Here is a 17,856-nt window from a genome sequence, read left to right on the forward strand (position 1 = left end):
CTCAAAGCCCGTAGTTTATCTTAGTGTTCACTCTTGTTATTGTTCTTGGTATGAGTTTAGATGGATGTATAAGAACATATATCATCACTATAATGTCACGTGGAATATTTTCATTGCCTTTAAAGTCATTTGTGTTCCACCTATTCATCCTTCCCCCCCCCAACCTCTGGCACTAGACATTTTACCATCTCCATAGTTTTGTCTTTCCTCGAATGTCATACAGTTGGAATCATAGAGTATAAAGCCTTTTCAGATTAACTTCTTTTATTTAGTCATAGGGATTTAAGATTCTCCCATGTCTTTTCATGGCTTATTAGCTAATTTCTTTTTAGTGTTGTATAATATTCCATTGTCTAGATGAACCAGTTTCTTTATCCATTCACTGCTGAAGGACATTTGTTGGCTTCCAAATTTTGGCAATTATAAATAAAGCTGCTATAAACATCTATGTGTAGTTTTTTGAGGGGACATAGGTTACAATTCCTTTGGATAAATACAAAAGCGCATGATTGCTGGATGGCATGGTTAAAGTACATTTCGTTTTATAGGAAATTGCCAGATTGTCTTTCGAAGTGGCCATACCATTTTTTAGCCCCAGTAGCAGTGAATGAGAGCTCTGTTGTTCCACATCCTCACCAGAATTTAGTGTCATCAATGTCCTAGATTTGGCCATTCTAACAAACGTGTAGTGTTATCTCGTTGTTGTTTTAACATTCTTGTTTTTAAGTCATATATGGAAACTGAAAAAATGCCAAGGCATTTTGTAACCAGGTCATAGGATGCTTTATTTTGGTAGCAGTAGGAATATTTTTTTTTTTTTACTTGCCTCTTTCTCTTTTGTTGAATTTATCACTTGTGGTTAGAGTCACTGTCTTTGTATATTTGCAATTATAATTCCCATTAAATATTTCTTTTCTATATACATTTCTATCTCAGTATCATTCTTGACTTCTAAGGCTCTCAGAAAGTCTTGAAATGCTAAATCTCCTGTTTGTTTTTCTAATCCCCTTCTATTATTCTTTCTTGTTAAATTTTAGTAGCAGCTTTTGTTGTTGTTGTTGTTGTTTTAACTTATGTTTAATGAAATGGCATTCACGGCATTGCTGGAACACCCACAGAGAGATAAATACTCATAAAGAAGCAGAGGGAGACCCTTCTCACAGTGATGTGCCAGTATGCATCTTATATGAATGTGTATATATATATTTCAAATATTTTAAGCTAAATATAAGATAATGTTGTTAGTATGTTATGTTGATGAAGTGTCTCTTTTCATAGATGGTACACTGATCACTTAACGGTCATGGTAAGCTGACATACAGATGATTTGAGCAAACTCTTCCAGGGTTCATGAGACCTTCTTGTTCAGTCTGAGATGGCGAGCACTTGTACCTAGTTATTCCAAATCCTCAAACCCATGACTGTCCAGGCTGTAATTTATAATTTACACATGAATATCAGAATAAAGGAAAGTAACTGAGGGCTAGTAAATAAACTACACGTACCCCCAATAAATTTTATCTTTCACACTGAAGTCTCTCAACTACTGGGAGAATGTCACTTCATGGTAACACCTGGGAGTCCGAGAAGCCTGTTGGAATCACATGTGCCCTATCGCCCCAGGAGCTGTGTGTTACATGTGATAGGGGTATCCCATCTGAACCATATCAATTCTAACTCATGACAACCACATTCCTTCCAAGAGCACTAAAAAAATTAATGAAATGCTCTCTAAAAAGTGCTTTTGGATCTTTAAGTGAAAGGGATTATGCAAGTACAAGTGATATATTACTCTATTTTCAAATAAAAAGATTTGAATTTGAATTTACCTTATGCTTTTCTTTCCCTTTGAGACTGCCCACTGAGCAGTGAATAGTTCCAAGTGAGTAATTATTTGGGTGTGGTGATTCTTGACTGAATACTATCAAAAGACAGTTGTCTTTTATTTAGCACAGTTGGTGTGACATCTGATTTAATAGTTATTTTCAACAGTTGTAATTCTTACCTGCATGCCTAGGCGTCTGGATTCCAATGCTCTAGTTTGTGACTGTGATTTAATGTGGCTGGGGGAACTTATGCAAGGCTATGCCCGAAATGGCCAAACTCAGGCTGCTGCTACATGTGAATATCCCAGAAGGCTCCAGGGACGCTCCATCGCTTCATTAACAGTAGAGGAGTTCAACTGTGGTATGCAATTTTCTCTCTGTGTGTAAAATGGAAATATCTTTTGTTTGCCCCCTTTCTATAAAGGTTTTCTATATGATGTTGCATTTGGAAGAACATAATATCAGAAAATGTTATCAAGGGATTTAGTTAAAAGTATGGTCAATGTCCTTGAAAAATGAAGTTTTTATCATCCATAAACAGAGCTGAGATGGTCCTTGAGTATCATTTAATCCAACTTTCAAATTTCAAAGGAGAAATATTAAGGAAAATTATTTTTCAACAAGGCCACAGGACATTCTGACCAGCATTAAAGTTTCCACTTAAACCAGTATTACTTAAGTGTTAATAATCAATAATTGAGGTTTTTTTCAACTTAAGATCAAATGATTATTAATATTCATAATAGTAAAGTAAACTCCGGATTTGGTAAGCATAGTTCTTATTCTGACTGCTTTAATAATTCTATCAGGCTTTAATTAAAGATCCAAGTATAGCTTCTTAGAAATTATTTGGTTCTCGGTGTGCTTGGGTTGCTCAGTGGGTTAAGCATCTGCCTCCGGCTCAGGTCATGATTCCAGGGTCCTGAGATTGAGCCCTGTGTCCTGCTCCCTCTTGAGTGGGGAGTCTGTTTCTCCCTCTCTGCCTGCTGTTCCTTCACCTTGTGCTCTCTCTCTCTGTCAAATAAATGAACCAACTCTTTGGAAAAAAAAAAGAATTTATTCAGTTCTCCCTTCAAGCTTTTAATATAAATAAATAACATCTACCTGTGTATCTATATAATCTATTTTTATATATAGCTTTAAATATGAATAAATGAATATACATACATATGCACGCATGTGTGTGATAATTGGGCTCCTTGAAAATTTATTAGGCTCATAGCTTATAGCAGAAATTGCTTTCTAATGCCCTATTCACTGGAAGCCAGTATAGTTTAATTCCATCCAGACTGAGAAGAAAAGTGACTTGTCTTTATTTATAAATAAATCTCAAATTTGTCCATAACATCAATCTTTACTATCAACTCAGAGTTTATGTCCTAGTCAAGTTTGCTGGGAATTTAGAACATCTTAACTGCTGTCCCAGCTTTCATTTTCTTCCCTCTCCAATCTATTATATTTGGAGAGATCTTTTAAAACACAGATCTGATGATTTAATTCTTTTGTGCACTTTTATAGCTACCCATGCCTTCAAATGAATCATCAGATCCTTAACAAGACCACACTTCCTATATGTTCTGGCCCTTGGCTACTCACTCTGTAACCTTGATTCATTCTGCCTCCGAATCTGTCAGTGATGTTTAGTCATCATGATGTTCTTTCAGTTCCTGGAAGTTCTTAAGCTTTTTTTCAACCAAGTCTCTCTATACGTTATTTACTCTGCCTACAATATTCTTCTCGCCTTTCTTCTTTTAAGAGCCTTCTTTTTAAAGATTAGTTACTTGGAAAAGCTTTATTTAGTTTCGCTCTCTACTCACCTTCTCCCTATCCCACACACTCTGAGTCAGGTCCCTTTTCATAATCTATTAAGTCACCATTTATTTTTCTTAGCACTTATAGCAACATATTATCATACATGTTTGTGTTTGTTTTACTTTCAGTTGCTTCAACAAAACTATAAGCTCATGAGTATAGAGAATTTGTTTTGATCATTGTTTCATCATCTCCTTAGCACTATGCCTGACACACTGTAACATTGAATTCTTTTTTTAAAATAAATATATGTAAATGAATCGGTAAGGCCGAGATATTGGTTATATGGACTTTTGTTGAAGTGGTTAAGATTAATAGAGATGAATGTAACATTCTCCAGACATGTCAGATCTGGTTATTTATTAATGATTGGAAGTCTTAAATGATCCACTTAAAAAGAAAGAGTTTTATCATTTAGATAGGTTTAAAAAATTACGTTAAATTTGTTGTAGAAAGGCAAAATTCCCTTTTTTACATTGTTCTCTATAATTTAAATTCAATAATATTGTCTGGTTCATTAAATATCAATCACTCCGCTTCCTTATAAAAATTATTTAAATGTTTCCATGTTTTATCACTAATTATTATCTCAGAATGGAAACACTAATTTATATTAATAAGTAATGTTGTTCAACCAGGTTTGAGGTCTAGACATACAAATTCTTATAAATTGTATATAGTGGGTAGTTAGATGCTAATTGTCTAGAAAAATGCCTGCAAAATTACAAGCTCAACTGAAGTACTTAGCTTGAAATATTGATCCATAAACTCAAACTCTTTCCATAAATATGGCTGTATTGGACTACTAGAAATAAAAGCATAGGGAAATTTATTTAATTTACCTCATTGGAAATTCCTTTATGCAGTGAATCTTTCAAACATCTAAAGTTCTATTAAATATATGTCTAACATCAAAACTGGTATGTTACTGGGTAAATGCAGTACAATTTGTAAAACTTTAATGTAGAAGGAAATTAAAATTATCTGTAGTCCTTTGTCAATAATATTTTAGAGTACTGTAATTTTGTGTCTTTAAAATTATACCAATAATTCTTCTGTTACAGAGAGTCCTCGAATTACTTTTGAGCCCCAAGATGTGGAGGTAACATCAGGGAATACTGTCTACTTTACTTGCCGGGCTGAAGGAAACCCTAAACCGAAGATTATTTGGATACATAACAAGTAAATACTGAGCATGGGCATATATTGTATTCTATTTTGTGATTTTATTAATCCATTTATCTTGCTTCAACTAATTTATCTAGCGATGAATTTTCCAAAATTATCAGTGTTTCTTGATATTTCATAAAAATGTCTTTTAACTGTCATCTTTTGACTTGTCCAAAGTATCTGGAAGACTACTTAAAATTCCATATGATTGTGAAATTAAGTAAAGGAATTTTGTATTATTTCTAGAAGGAAATATTGGGATCATAACTAGTATGTTTTAAAATCTGAACATAATTAGACATAACCTCACCTTAATTATTTTAGTTTCAAACTGGTATTTTACATTTGATGTTGCAATTTTCACATAGTAAGTCAGTATAACATTATGTAAGTGAATTGGGAATAAAAGATAATTTCAAGACTAAAATACTAGTTAGTTACTTATTTTATTCTTATTGCACTATTTGATAAAACATCGTTTCTATGAGTCTAAAAGACTGAATATAAAGTTGAATAGTAATAACAAACTTACAAAAAGTTAAAAGTTTAGAGTGGGAAAATAATGTGAAATAGATACATAGAATGAATCATATACTTAATAGAATTCAATGATAGTACTTGGACAGTTATATTATCATTAATTGTATTATTGGTAACTAGCATGGTTTGCATGTGTCTTTTCCATGCCTCCACAAAATGTCATTGGTTGTTTTCTATCATGTGTGTAATCAACTCTAAATTTTTATGCTTTTATTTATAAATATTCTGATATATTTTATGCCTTTTTTGTATATAATTTGTATTTGTAATTGTAGTAAGAAACCCAGGCATGTTTGTAAAATGTGTTGTTAATTCAAACAAAAATCTAATAAGTATAGGTTAAAAATAGCTTGGAAAGAAGGCAATTATGAATGCTATTAAATCTGGAATCTGGCCCAGGAGAAAGACTTCAGTTAATAGAAAACTTCAATTTATTTCCATCTGGAGATTATTCAAAGGTACTTGAGAAATAGAAATTGCTGCTTGTAATGCCTTCAAACTGCTTGCTCTGCCCTTTTACAGTTTAAATTCAGTCATTATGTGTTCAAGGTTACAAAGGTACTGACTAGTATTCAGAAAGGGACAAATAAAAAAATCATATTGCCTGATGTATGACATAAGAGTTTGAAATATGATGACTAAAGAAGCTAAGATGCATTTTAAAAGAAACAAATAAATTGGAAAAGAAAGAATAAAATGAAGGAAAGGTGAACCTTAAGTAGAACTTTCTGTTATAATATTAGCCATTTCGTATAGAAAAAAATGGAAATGAAAGGGAAGAATTTATACCAAAAAATGTTTAACACTAACAAATCTTGCTGACTATTTGTCATCAAGGATTTTTTAGTAAAAAGATAATATATATGCTGAAAGTATGTGAAATGTAATGTATAGTATAGCAGATAATTTGAAACAAACATCTGTTTAACATAAACTAAGCTAAGAAAAAAAAATACTACCAATTCATTAGAAGATACCCAGGTGTTCCTTCCTTAACATTCTCCTGCTTTCCTCCCCTGAAGATAACCTCTATCCTGACTTTAGGGTCCATAGAACAGTGGGTTAAGAACTGATTAGACATAAGCAAATGTAGAATTAGAGAATTAGAGGGTATGTCTGTTGGAGTAAATTATCTGTCAGGGTAAGAATCATGGAAACTAATCCAAAGGTCCAGGACATCTCCACTAGGAATTCCAGAAACAGAAGTTAGAAATAATGAGCTGGAGTCAATGTTTAGAGAAGTAACAATGAGAACTTTTCCAGAAATGAAAAAAAAAATCATGAAATTTCAGATTAAGAATTGTACTGATTCCCAACCAGGACTTAAAAAAGAAATCTGTATCTTGTGAATTATGATCAGAACACTGAATGAGATAAAATCTTTCATTCCAAGATAATTTGCAGATTACCCTCAAGTGCATAGCAATTACACTGACACTTGACTTTACACACAGAAGCTAATGGCATATATTTAGCTTGTTAAAGAGAAAGAATCTAGTTTCCTTCAGTTTTAGATTCAGCTAAATTATTTTACAAGTAAAATAAAGACACTTTCAAAGAGTTGAGCCTTACTTAGGGATATTTGCTAAAAGTATTATAAATAAGGAAGATATGCAAGAACCAAAGGTGAAAACAAAGTATTTTTAAACATGTTGATAAATAGGAATAAACTGAGATTGTTAAAGTATTGACCAACTCTAAAAGAAGGGAGAAGTAAAATGTTAGATGACACTAATAAAAATACTGTAAGGAGAGAGGACATAAATAAATCATTTCACATGTCTCATTTTTGAACTATACAATGATATTGACTGGATTTTGAGACATTAAGAAGGCCTGTTAAAAATTATGGCAAAATACTAAGATAAGGAAGAGAATACAACTTTCATACCAAGAGAAGGGAAAGTATGATTAAAGAAAATCGGACCAATGAACAAAAGGAAAGGAGAGATAGAATTGAGGTAAAGGAAAGGGAAAGGACAGAAAATGAACAAAATATCTCATCAGAAATAAGCTTAAACACATTAATAAAAATAATGAATGTACAAATTTAAATAGCCTTTTGAAAGACATTATAGATTGAATTAAAAAATTCAGCTGTGTGCTAAATATGTTTATTTAAAACATTATGATATGGGGAGGTGGAAGGTAGATGGATAAACATATAATAGCATAGTTGTCTAAACAAAATAAAGGTGCTATATCCAGATTAATATCAACCAAACTAAATTTGAAAAAAAGTATAATTGCATATCATTGAATCATAAGTGATCAGCAACAATTCACCTGGAGATAAGATCGCAAATCTTTCTATACTTAACAAAATAGCTGTTTAAAAATAAAACAAAATTAAGAGGATTACCAGGATTAATTGACAGGAAGTCAGTTATAGGGAGAAATGACAGTACTCTTCTCTTAGAAAGAATAAGAACAAAAATTAATAAGAACAACATAAGAAGGCTGGTTTTGTGTGTAACACATATATCCACACATAAAAATCTAACTTATGCTATGGTTTCAAGTAACTATGGAATGTTTATCAAAATTGATCACATATAAAGAAATGAAAATCTCAACTCATAGTAAAGAACCAACTTCATAAAGACCCCTTTCTTTGAATATAATTTAATAAAATTAGAAATTAACCATTTGTTGATGTTTGGAGATTATTTAGTCTTCTCAGGAGGAGAGTAAGGTAATTACATTACCTAGAAATAACTATCAAAATAAATTTTTAATGAGTGATTTAATTCAGAGAGGAAGGAAACCATTCCAACTGGAGAAAGAATGAGTAAAGGCACAGGATGGAAATCAATTATGTTTGAATTCTGGAAAGAGGGTAGATCATATTTGTTGGAATAAAGGTTTGATCTATGAGTATAAGAGGAAAAGATTGCAAACAACTGGAAGGCTAATGACTTTGGCTTTTAATTTATACTCTTCAGGTGCCCATAGATGGTGAGCAAGGTAGTCACACCACCAAAGAAGTTTCTATACCAGCCATGCTTTTCTTAATGTTGAGGTTCTATACTGTGGGAATTTTGGCCATTTAAAAAAAATTGAAACTGTGGCAAATATTTGTACAATATTTACAGTGAATTACACACAAGACTTTTAATTACCTTCTACTTACAGTTTTTCACTACATGCCTTCTTATGTGGTAGATATTTTAAATTTATGGGCACAGATGATAGTTTATTCATTTTTATATTTCTGGTGCCTAGAGGTAGGGTCTAATTCTTAGAAAGCACTTAATAAATGTTTGCTACAGTGAATTGCCTTTAATAAATCAACTGTGTTTGTGGCAAATTTTCAAGGGGGGAAAAAAGCTAAGTAAATTCTAGTTAAGCAAACCTTTGTGTTTTTGCATATGATTACTACATGTTTTGCATCAAATTGACAATGTGATACGTATATTGAATCATAAAGACTTGCTTTGAATTTTTGAAGAAACATCATGACTCATGCGCATACAACTTTTAACAGCATAGTGAAGAAGATAAGAAGAAAGGGAGGAATAACCAGGAAAAGAATAGTGCATTTCAGATTTATGGGTGTGATTTGCTGCTGTTGGTTTTAAATCATTTTAAAGAATGAAAAGTGGTGAATTCCGTTGCATTGTCTAGCCAGAAGATAGATATCATGTACACATTTAGTAACTTTTGTTATTTTAGGAGTCACTTTTAGGACAATTTTTTTCTACATTTGCTTTATTTCTCAGTGTGTAATGTGTGTATACAACTATTTTTCTCCTCCTCTTCCTGTTCTCCTCCTTTTACTTTTGTCTGAATTCTCCATCCATATGGAGGCTGAGACAAATGCTATGTTGTTACTAGTCTGTCTTTTTATAAGACTCTACCTCCATGAAGGAAGGCACTGTGTCTGTCTTATTATTCCAAGGAATTGGAAAGAGTTAAATTATAGTTTATTATAAAAGGATATGATTGAGGAATAGCCAGATGGAAGAGATACATGGGGCAAGGTATGTGGGAAGAGGTACAGAGTTTCTGTGCTTTCTGAGTGTGACACTGCCTAAATCTCTATGTGTTTACCAGCTCAGAAGCTCCTAGAACAAACTTTAAGGAAATTAAATCGTCTTTGGAAAAGGTGCAATTCCATTATTGCTGGCGTGCTTGTTTGCAAGTAGGCCTAATTGGGTTCAAGGTTAGATGATTTTAGAATTGTGTTTAAAATAATTAGTTTAATACTAAATAAGACTTTTGAATTTGTGCACTTTAAAAAAATATGTTTTCTGATGTTCACTGCATGTTACTGGCACTAAGTAGTTGTGGCAGTCTATACTTACAGGAATATTCAGCATCTAGCTTCCTATGCTCTGCATTGCTGGCCTTTCAAAGGCAATGTTGTATTTCCTAAAACTAATCTCTTCAAAAATAGTAACTTGAAGTTCTCATTGACTAACTAGTAGTTCTTAAAATTAGGCTTTTCAGTGGGTGAAAAAGAACAGATTTCATCTATCTGTCCTGCCTTCTTTTCTGCTCCATTCCAAAAGAATGGATGTGAAATATGACCATTATGTTCCTCTTTATCCTTTGTGATGTAAATTGCTGAATAAGTATGGTTTCTCCATCTCTTTAATTTAACATGCTTTAGTTTTTACATTTATGAAAATAAGATGAGTTATTATTCGTCAGTGTTGGCACATTTTTAAATTAATAGGCAAATGTTTACTTGGAAGCCATTGGCTTTTAAAACAAATTAAAAAAGAAAGAAATGAAATCCTCTCAATGGACTTTTTCCTCTCGGTTTTGAAGGGTCAGGGGTGGGAGGTTGGGGGAACAGGTGGTGGGTAATAGGGAGGGCACGTTTTGCATGAAGCACTGGGTGTTGTGCAAAAACAATGAATACTGTTACGCTGAGAAAAATAAATAAAATGGAAAAAAGATTAAAAAAAAAGAATGTTATTGATGGGAGGCAATATATTAAGTGTTTAACAAATGCCTATTGAGTGATGAATGTGTGTTAGGGGGATTTTATTGTGTTTAATATTGTTATAGTACTAAGAATACTCATGTGAATATCTATATTCCTCCTCACACATGATTATTCAGTATTTCTTTTTTTTTTTTAAGATTTTATTTATTTATTTGACAGAGAGAGATCACAAGTAGACAGAGAGGCAGGCAGAGAGAGAGAGAGGGAAGCAGGCTCCCTGCTGAGCAGAGAGCCCGACGCGGGACTCGATCCCAGGACCCTGAGATCATGACCCGAGCCGAAGGCAGCGGCTTAACCCACTGAGCCACCCAGGCACCCCTATTCAGTATTTCTAAAGGGGGAAAAATACCCTAGTGAGCCAAAAAAATATTCTGTTGAAACTTCTGTCATATGTTTATGTGTCAGTAGCTTTGCATTTACTTCTAAAGATAACCCAAAAAACACATTACTGATGCCTGAACTTTTCTTTCACAGTAGTGAAGACTACTGTGCTCAATGGGTATTCCACTCATATTGATAAAAAATATTTTCTAGTATCTCCAGAATGGTTCAGTTCAGTTACGAGGGCCTAACCTCCAACAACTGGGTAAATGGATGTGCTTATTTAATGCCATGTCGTGTAATTATCCTCAGCTTTGAGCTATGTTGCCTTGAATATGAATATTTTTCTACTCTTCAACAAAATATAAGTGCATATTAAATGACTCGCAGAAAAGAGGTAAAAAGCTTATATATCACCATCTGATGATTCCACTTTTTTTTAAATTTTATTTATTTATTTGACAGATCACAAGTAGGCAAAGAGACAGGCAGAGAGAGAGGGGGGCAAGCAGGCTCCCTGCTGAGCAGAGAGCCCAATGCAGGGCTTGATCTCAGGACCCTGAGATCATGACCTGAGCTGAAGGCAGAGGCTTAACCCACTGAGCCACCCAGGTGCCCTAATTCCACTTTTTTAAAAATATGAATTCAGAGGTATAACAAAGTGCTGAAGTATCTTTCATATTCGAGAGATGGCTTCAGTGTTTAAATTCATGCTGCCTTGGAAAGTAGGACATTTAAACCTCCTTCCTTTCTATCATGTCTTGACTTGAAACCTGTGTTTAGTATACAATCTCAGAAATAGGAAAGGACAATTAGGATTTAAATTAAAATGATCTGAATTATTAAGACAATTTAAAAAATCAACATGTTGATATACATGAAACATATTTATAAGGTCCTATGTTTTCAGTCTTGGTTAAGTGTTTTCAATATGATTGGAATTAAATAATATGTATATAAAATGTGTATTTCTAGCCACTCGTTGGATTTGGAAGATGATTCTCGATTTAACTTGTTTGATGATGGGACACTTATGATCCGAAACACTCGTGAGTCAGACCAAGGTGAATATCAGTGTATGGCCAGAAACTCAGCTGGGGAGGTCAAGACACAGAATGCCATGCTCAGATACTCCAGTCCTCCAGGTACAAGTTCTTTTTCCCATAACTGAACTTAATGTAAATGCAACAGTTCTCCATCAGTTATTTGCACTAAAAAATGACTTTATCTTGCTTCTTTAAGGAACGGAATGCTTTAAAGTGTAACAGTTGTCATTGTCTATCACTTTCTAATCTTTTACAGAAACTTGAGTTTTTTTTTCCTCTTGAACTTTAATTTCTTGCCTTAGTTCTGTTATTTTCTAGTCACACTAGATGCTGTCCCAAGGCTACCATTGTCCTTTTGATTATCCAGCCAGCTTCCCCAGAAGATGACCCAGCATCCTCAAAAGGAATCAGTAGTAGCTAGGCAAGACTATCACCCTTTCTAACAAATCATTGAATTATTCATTCATAATTAATTCACTCAACAAATATTTATTGAATGCCCACTGAGCTAGATGTTGAAGATTGTATAGTTAACAAACTATGCTCCTTTAACTTTCCAGGAGCTTTGCTTTTGCCATTGGTGGCTTATATAAACCAGACACAATAGCTGCGAAAATTTTATTTTTATTTTATTTTCAGTAATATCATCATCAGAAAGCTGATGGAAATAGACACTATGTCTCATCTTCCCAAGTCTATAGTCTATTAGGTGATACCCATAATTCAACAATATAATAAAGTTTATGATGGGTAAGGAAAGGGGATACAAGCAGAAAGGGTAGATGTGCTGGTAAATATTTGTTTATTTATATATATTTTTAATATGTATTTATTTATTTTAGGAAGAGAAAGCATACCTGTGCACGGGGTTGAGGTGGCAGAAGAAGGGGGAGAGTGAGAAAGAATCTCAGGTAGACTCTCCACTGAGCATAGAGCCCAACATGGGGGCTTGATCTCATGACCCTGAAATCATGACCTAAGACGACACTTAACCATCTGAGCCAACCCAAAAGCCCCACTGGTAAATGTTTAGAAACTGGCTCTGGGGGTGAGGGCAAAGCCCCAATTTGCAGTTTTTGCCAATGATTAACAAGACATCACTGAATTTGGAGTTGGGAAGAGATGTGTAGGAGCACACCATTGCATAGTATTTCTACCATGCAGCCACAATAGATATAAATAATTTCAAGACCCTCGATCATATTAAAATACAAAATAACTTGAAGTGGTAAAGGTCAGAATTTATCATTGGTGAGATTTATTAGATTAATTAGATTTATTTAGTTGTAAGTTTATGTAATTTAATTTGTAATAATGACAATGCTTAATAGTATGTCAGCTTGAACAATTCCAAAAATTTGATAACTGACTTTCCAAAGCCAATTACCACACCTCTAACAGGAGGAGCACTTGGATCAGACTTGAAGATCTGTGTTCATTCAAAGAAGGATTTTCCAGGGTCAGTGACATCTAAGCTGAAAACAAGAAGTAGAAAACAGCCAGATAAACAGGATCGAAACCTTGTTTTAGTAGAAAGGGCAATAAAGGTAGACAGAGCAGCACACAGTCAAGACGTAGAAAGTTCTGGATATCTGGAGGATACAGATGAAGGTTTGGGAGTTATGTGAGATTTGGGGAACTGTAAGGCAGAGTCAAATCATTCATGACTGTACTCTAAGTGTTCCCAAATGAGATTTTTCTGTTATAAAGATCTCCGAGGCAGCAGTTTGGAGGACAAGGAGGAGGACAGAGTAAGGCGAGCAGGTCAGCAGACTGTGGTGACGATGAAGAGGAAGGTAGTGACATTGGCAGTGACAGAGGGAGTAGAGAAAGCAGCCCTGAATGAAGAGTTATGCTGGCAGAAATAATGCATTTGAGTCTGAGATTGATTGAATATGAAAATTCCTTACAGAGTTTGTCCATAATTTCTGACTGGAAAACCACTAGATCTTTCCAAAGTGTCATTCACTTTGCCTTCCATGTCACGTCTGACACTGCACACTGGAGTTTTCCTACTTTGACTTCTGGACACCATTTCCTCCTGATCCTTTCCAAAGGTTCTCTCCTCTCCAAAGGTCTTCAGGCTGCCTCAACTGTGTTATTCCTCATGCCCTCCCCACCTGCTGTTCATCCAGTCTGCCTGCCCTAACCACATTGCTTCCTCTTCTGTTGAGATTGACATGAGTTTTAAAGCAATTCCTGAATATCCAACTTGAATAATTAATGTACATTTCAAAAGATTTTATTGCTGGTATCTTTCCTGAGGTTTCATCTCATTACTACTTTACTGCTCACTTTCACATGTAAATTCTGACATCCCTCAAGCACATTTGCCTGCATTTCACTTATGTCTGCCATCACTGTTGATACCATTAGTATCTTCCCAAACTTCAGATTCATCCCCCACTGCTTCTTGTCTTCATCAAATCTCTAGAAATTTGGTTCCAAGATGTAGCAGATTGTCTTCCTTTTCATTTTCAATGCCATCAATTCACTTCAAAAATTTTCATACTTCAAGAATTATAATAAATACTTCTTTCCATTTTTCTATAGTACTTTACACCTTACTGTAATATATTGATTTCCAAGGTATGTTGTAGTTCTTCAGAGTATGTGTTTGTCTTCTGTCCTCATAGCTACAGCATGATCTTACAAGGAAAGGAGTGTCTTGTGCGTCTTTGTATCTTTCCAACATCCAGCATTTTATCTAGCTTAAGGCATTCAGTATTGTTTAAATAAATCTTGATTGTTGAATTAGATTAAATAAATTTATCTCTACTCTTAATGGTATATTCATCTCAGAAATTAAGGAACCCCCAGAATTAGACCCAATAACTAAGACTGTTAAACACCCTCATAAGTCTTTAATTTCTGCTTGAGATTTCCAGAAAAGATGAAACTCTTAGGAATCAATAAGTGGAGCACCCCCTATGGAAGTCTAAAATTTGAATTTACAAGGATACCTAGTGGGTCAATTTGTATTATATTTGTCTAAATGTGACAAAAAATTTGATGAGAAATGGCGTAAACACAGTGTGTGTGTGTGTGTGTGTGCATGTGCGCATGCGAGCACGTAAAAGCGGTTTATTCATATGCTGCAAGCAGCGCAGGAGTGTGGGCAGAGCTGCCATATTGGCCCAGTGCTCCAATGATATCTTTCTATTCTTCAGTCCTTTGTATAGAGACCTTTTCTCCCCCTTCATAATTGTCACATCCTGGTCCCAAGTTGGCTCTTGTAACCTAAACTCATGCCTGAATGCCAGCTCGCAAACAGGGAGGAAAAGCAATGACTAGTTAGACTGCTCTTTTACCTGGGAAAGAAATTCTTCCAAGAATGAGTGCCTACATCTCATTGGCAGAACTGTGTCACATGGATGGATACCCTGGACTGTGAAAGAGTTTGAGAAGGGGATGTTTTTCAGTGGGAACACTTGAACAGTTAGTCCCTAGAATAAAAATTTGGTGGGCACTAGCAAGTGTCTAAGATCCATAATGGCATCAAGGGAATCAGTCCTCAAAAAAAACTGCACATTTATATCAAATCTAGATTTAAGACCCAGATGTTTTAGATTTAACTATTTGAGAATTTAATGTATGTATGTAATATTTAGTAAAAAGGCATTTTGAAACTGACAAAAATTAAAAAACTACAATGTAGAAAAATAAACCTTCTTAACTTCAAATTGGTTGTATTTTGTTTTGTTTTTCTCTTTCCTTTAGCCAAACCTAGTTTTATAATTCAGCCCCAGGACATAGAGGTTTTAATTGGCACCAGCACAACTTTGGAATGTATGGCCACAGGCCACCCACACCCCCATGTCACTTGGACTAGGGGCAGCGGAAAGGCCCTGGATCGATCCAGGCACCTGACTACTTCTGGAGGACTATACTTACAGAATGTCACCCTGCAGGATCACGGTCAATTCACCTGTCATGCCGACAATAATCAAGGCTCTGTTCAAGCTACAGCAAACATAATTGTACAAGGTATGGGAGCAGGGGGTCATGATTGAAATGTTCATGCTGCCACATTCAGAAAATCATTTTTCAACTTAAAAAAGTAATGTCATGTAAATCAGTGAGAAGATTTTTGTATTTACCATTTATTTTTGACATGTTAGAATTTTCAAAACTAATCTACTTCATATTAAAACTTTTTTTTCCACTTCAGTCTTTATCCAAACACTATAATCAACCATTTAGCAAACAAAAGAGATGAAGTCATTTGGCAGCAAACTGTCAAAAGATATTTGTGCTTCAGGATTCTTCACAGATGTAGGAAAGACACTTCAGATATGAAAGTGAAAATGCTGTGCCCTATGTTCATATTCACTTACCAAGCTGTCCACCAACATAGCTTAGGACTATGCTGATGGCTCTTACGGGCCTGGGCTGTGTAACAAAGCAGTAATAAAACTATTCTGAACACTAGAAGTAATTTTTATGCTTGGGCTTGTAATCCTATTGTAACAAACTCATGTTTATCTGCTATGCTTTTGTTCTGTGGGCTGTCCCTCCCCTTCTGTTGTTGTGGTTGTGTGTGTGCGTGTAGGTGTATGTGCACTAAACACTTCTTGCACCTTCAGAATGTAAATCTTATTGGAGCGATGCCAAAAGACCTGCTAACATAATGATAGTCACTATTGGTTTTTGATGTAGTGTTCCATGATTCATTGTTGACACATAACACCCTGTGCTCCATGCAATCTGTGCCCTCCTTAAAACCAGGCTCACCCATTCCCCTACCACCCTCCCTTCTAAAACCCTCAGTTTGTTTCCCAGTCCATAGTCTCTCATGATTTGTCTCCCACTCTGATTTCCCCCTTCATTTTTTCCGTTCTTCTAATGTCCTCCATGCCATTATGTTCCACAAATAAGTGAAAACATATGATAATTTACTTTCTCTGCTTGACTTATTTCACTTAGTGTAATCTCCTCCACTTCCATCCATGTTAATGCAAATGTTGGGTAGTCAGCCTTTCTGGTGGCTGAGTAATATTCCATTGTGTATATGGACCTTATCTTCTTTATCCATTTGTCTGTTGAAGGGCATCTCGGCTCTTTCCACAGTCCGGCTATTGTGGACGTTTCTGCTATGGGCATTGTGGTGCATATGGCCTTTCTTTTCACTGTATCTGTATCTGTGGGGTAAATACCCAGTAGTGCAATTGCTGGCTCATAGGGTAGTTCTATTTTTGTTTGAGGAAACTCCACACTATTTTCCAAAGTGGCTGCACCAACCTGCATTCCCACCAACAGTGTAAGAGGGCTCCTTTTTCTCCACATCCTCTCCAGCATTTGTGGTTTCTTGCCTTGTCAATTTTTGCCATGTGGTTTTGATTTGAATTTTCCTGATGGCTAATGATGATGAACATTTTCATGTGTCTGTTAGCCATTTGTATGTCTTCTTTGGAAAAGTGCCATGTTTATGTCTTCTGCCCATGTTTTGACTTGATTTTTTGGGGTGGGTGGTTGAGTTTGAGGAGTTCTTTATAGATCTTGGATATCAGCCTTTTTTCTGTAGTGTCATTTGTGAATATCTTCTCCCATTCCGTGGGTTGCCTCTTTGTTGACTGTTTCCTTTGCTGTGAAGAAGCTTTTTATCTTGATGGAGTCCCGAATTTCATTTTTGCTTTTATTTCCTTTGCCTTTGGAGACTTTTATAGCAAGAAGTTGCTGTGGCCCATGTGAAAGAGGTTACTGTTTATCTTTTCCTCTAGGATTTTGATAGATTTCTTTCTTACATTGAGGTCTTTCATCCCTTTTGAGTTTATCTTTGTGTATGGTGTTAAAAGAATGGTCGGGTTTCATTCTTCTATACATAGCTGTCAAATTTTCCCAGCACCATTTATTGAAGAGACTGCCTCTTTTACACTGGATATTTTTTCCTGTTTTGTCGAAGATTATTTGACCAGAGCATTGAGGGTCCATATCTGGGCTCTCTACTCTGTTCCAGTGATATTTGTGTCTGTTTTTGTGCCAGTACCATGCTGTCTTGGTGATCACAGCTTTGTAATATACCTTGAAATCAGGCAACGTGATGCCCCCGGCTTTGTTTTTCTTTTTCAATATTTCCTTGGTGATTTGGGGCCTTTTCTGGTTCCATACAAATTTTAGGATTATTTGTTCCAGAGCTTTGAAAAATACCAATGGCATTTTGATTGGGATGGTGTTGGAAGTATAG

The 17,856-nt window shown here is 35.0% G+C and overlaps 1 protein-coding gene across 1 annotated transcript in view; it reads left to right on the forward strand.

Moving 5' to 3' along the window:
- The window catches only part of PXDNL (peroxidasin like), a 521,054-nt gene that overhangs the window by 375,720 nt on the left and 127,478 nt on the right, over window positions 1–17,856 (forward strand). The window contains exons 7-10 of the mRNA XM_045982128.1: window positions 2,018–2,187; window positions 4,703–4,820; window positions 11,602–11,771; window positions 15,393–15,659. Coding sequence (XP_045838084.1) covers window positions 2,018–2,187; window positions 4,703–4,820; window positions 11,602–11,771; window positions 15,393–15,659 — 725 coding nt within the window. The remainder of the gene's footprint in view (window positions 1–2,017; window positions 2,188–4,702; window positions 4,821–11,601; window positions 11,772–15,392; window positions 15,660–17,856) is intronic.

Source organism: Meles meles, chromosome 1, assembly GCF_922984935.1.
Source record: "Meles meles chromosome 1, mMelMel3.1 paternal haplotype, whole genome shotgun sequence".
NCBI classification, from domain to species: Eukaryota; Metazoa; Chordata; class Mammalia; order Carnivora; family Mustelidae; genus Meles; species Meles meles.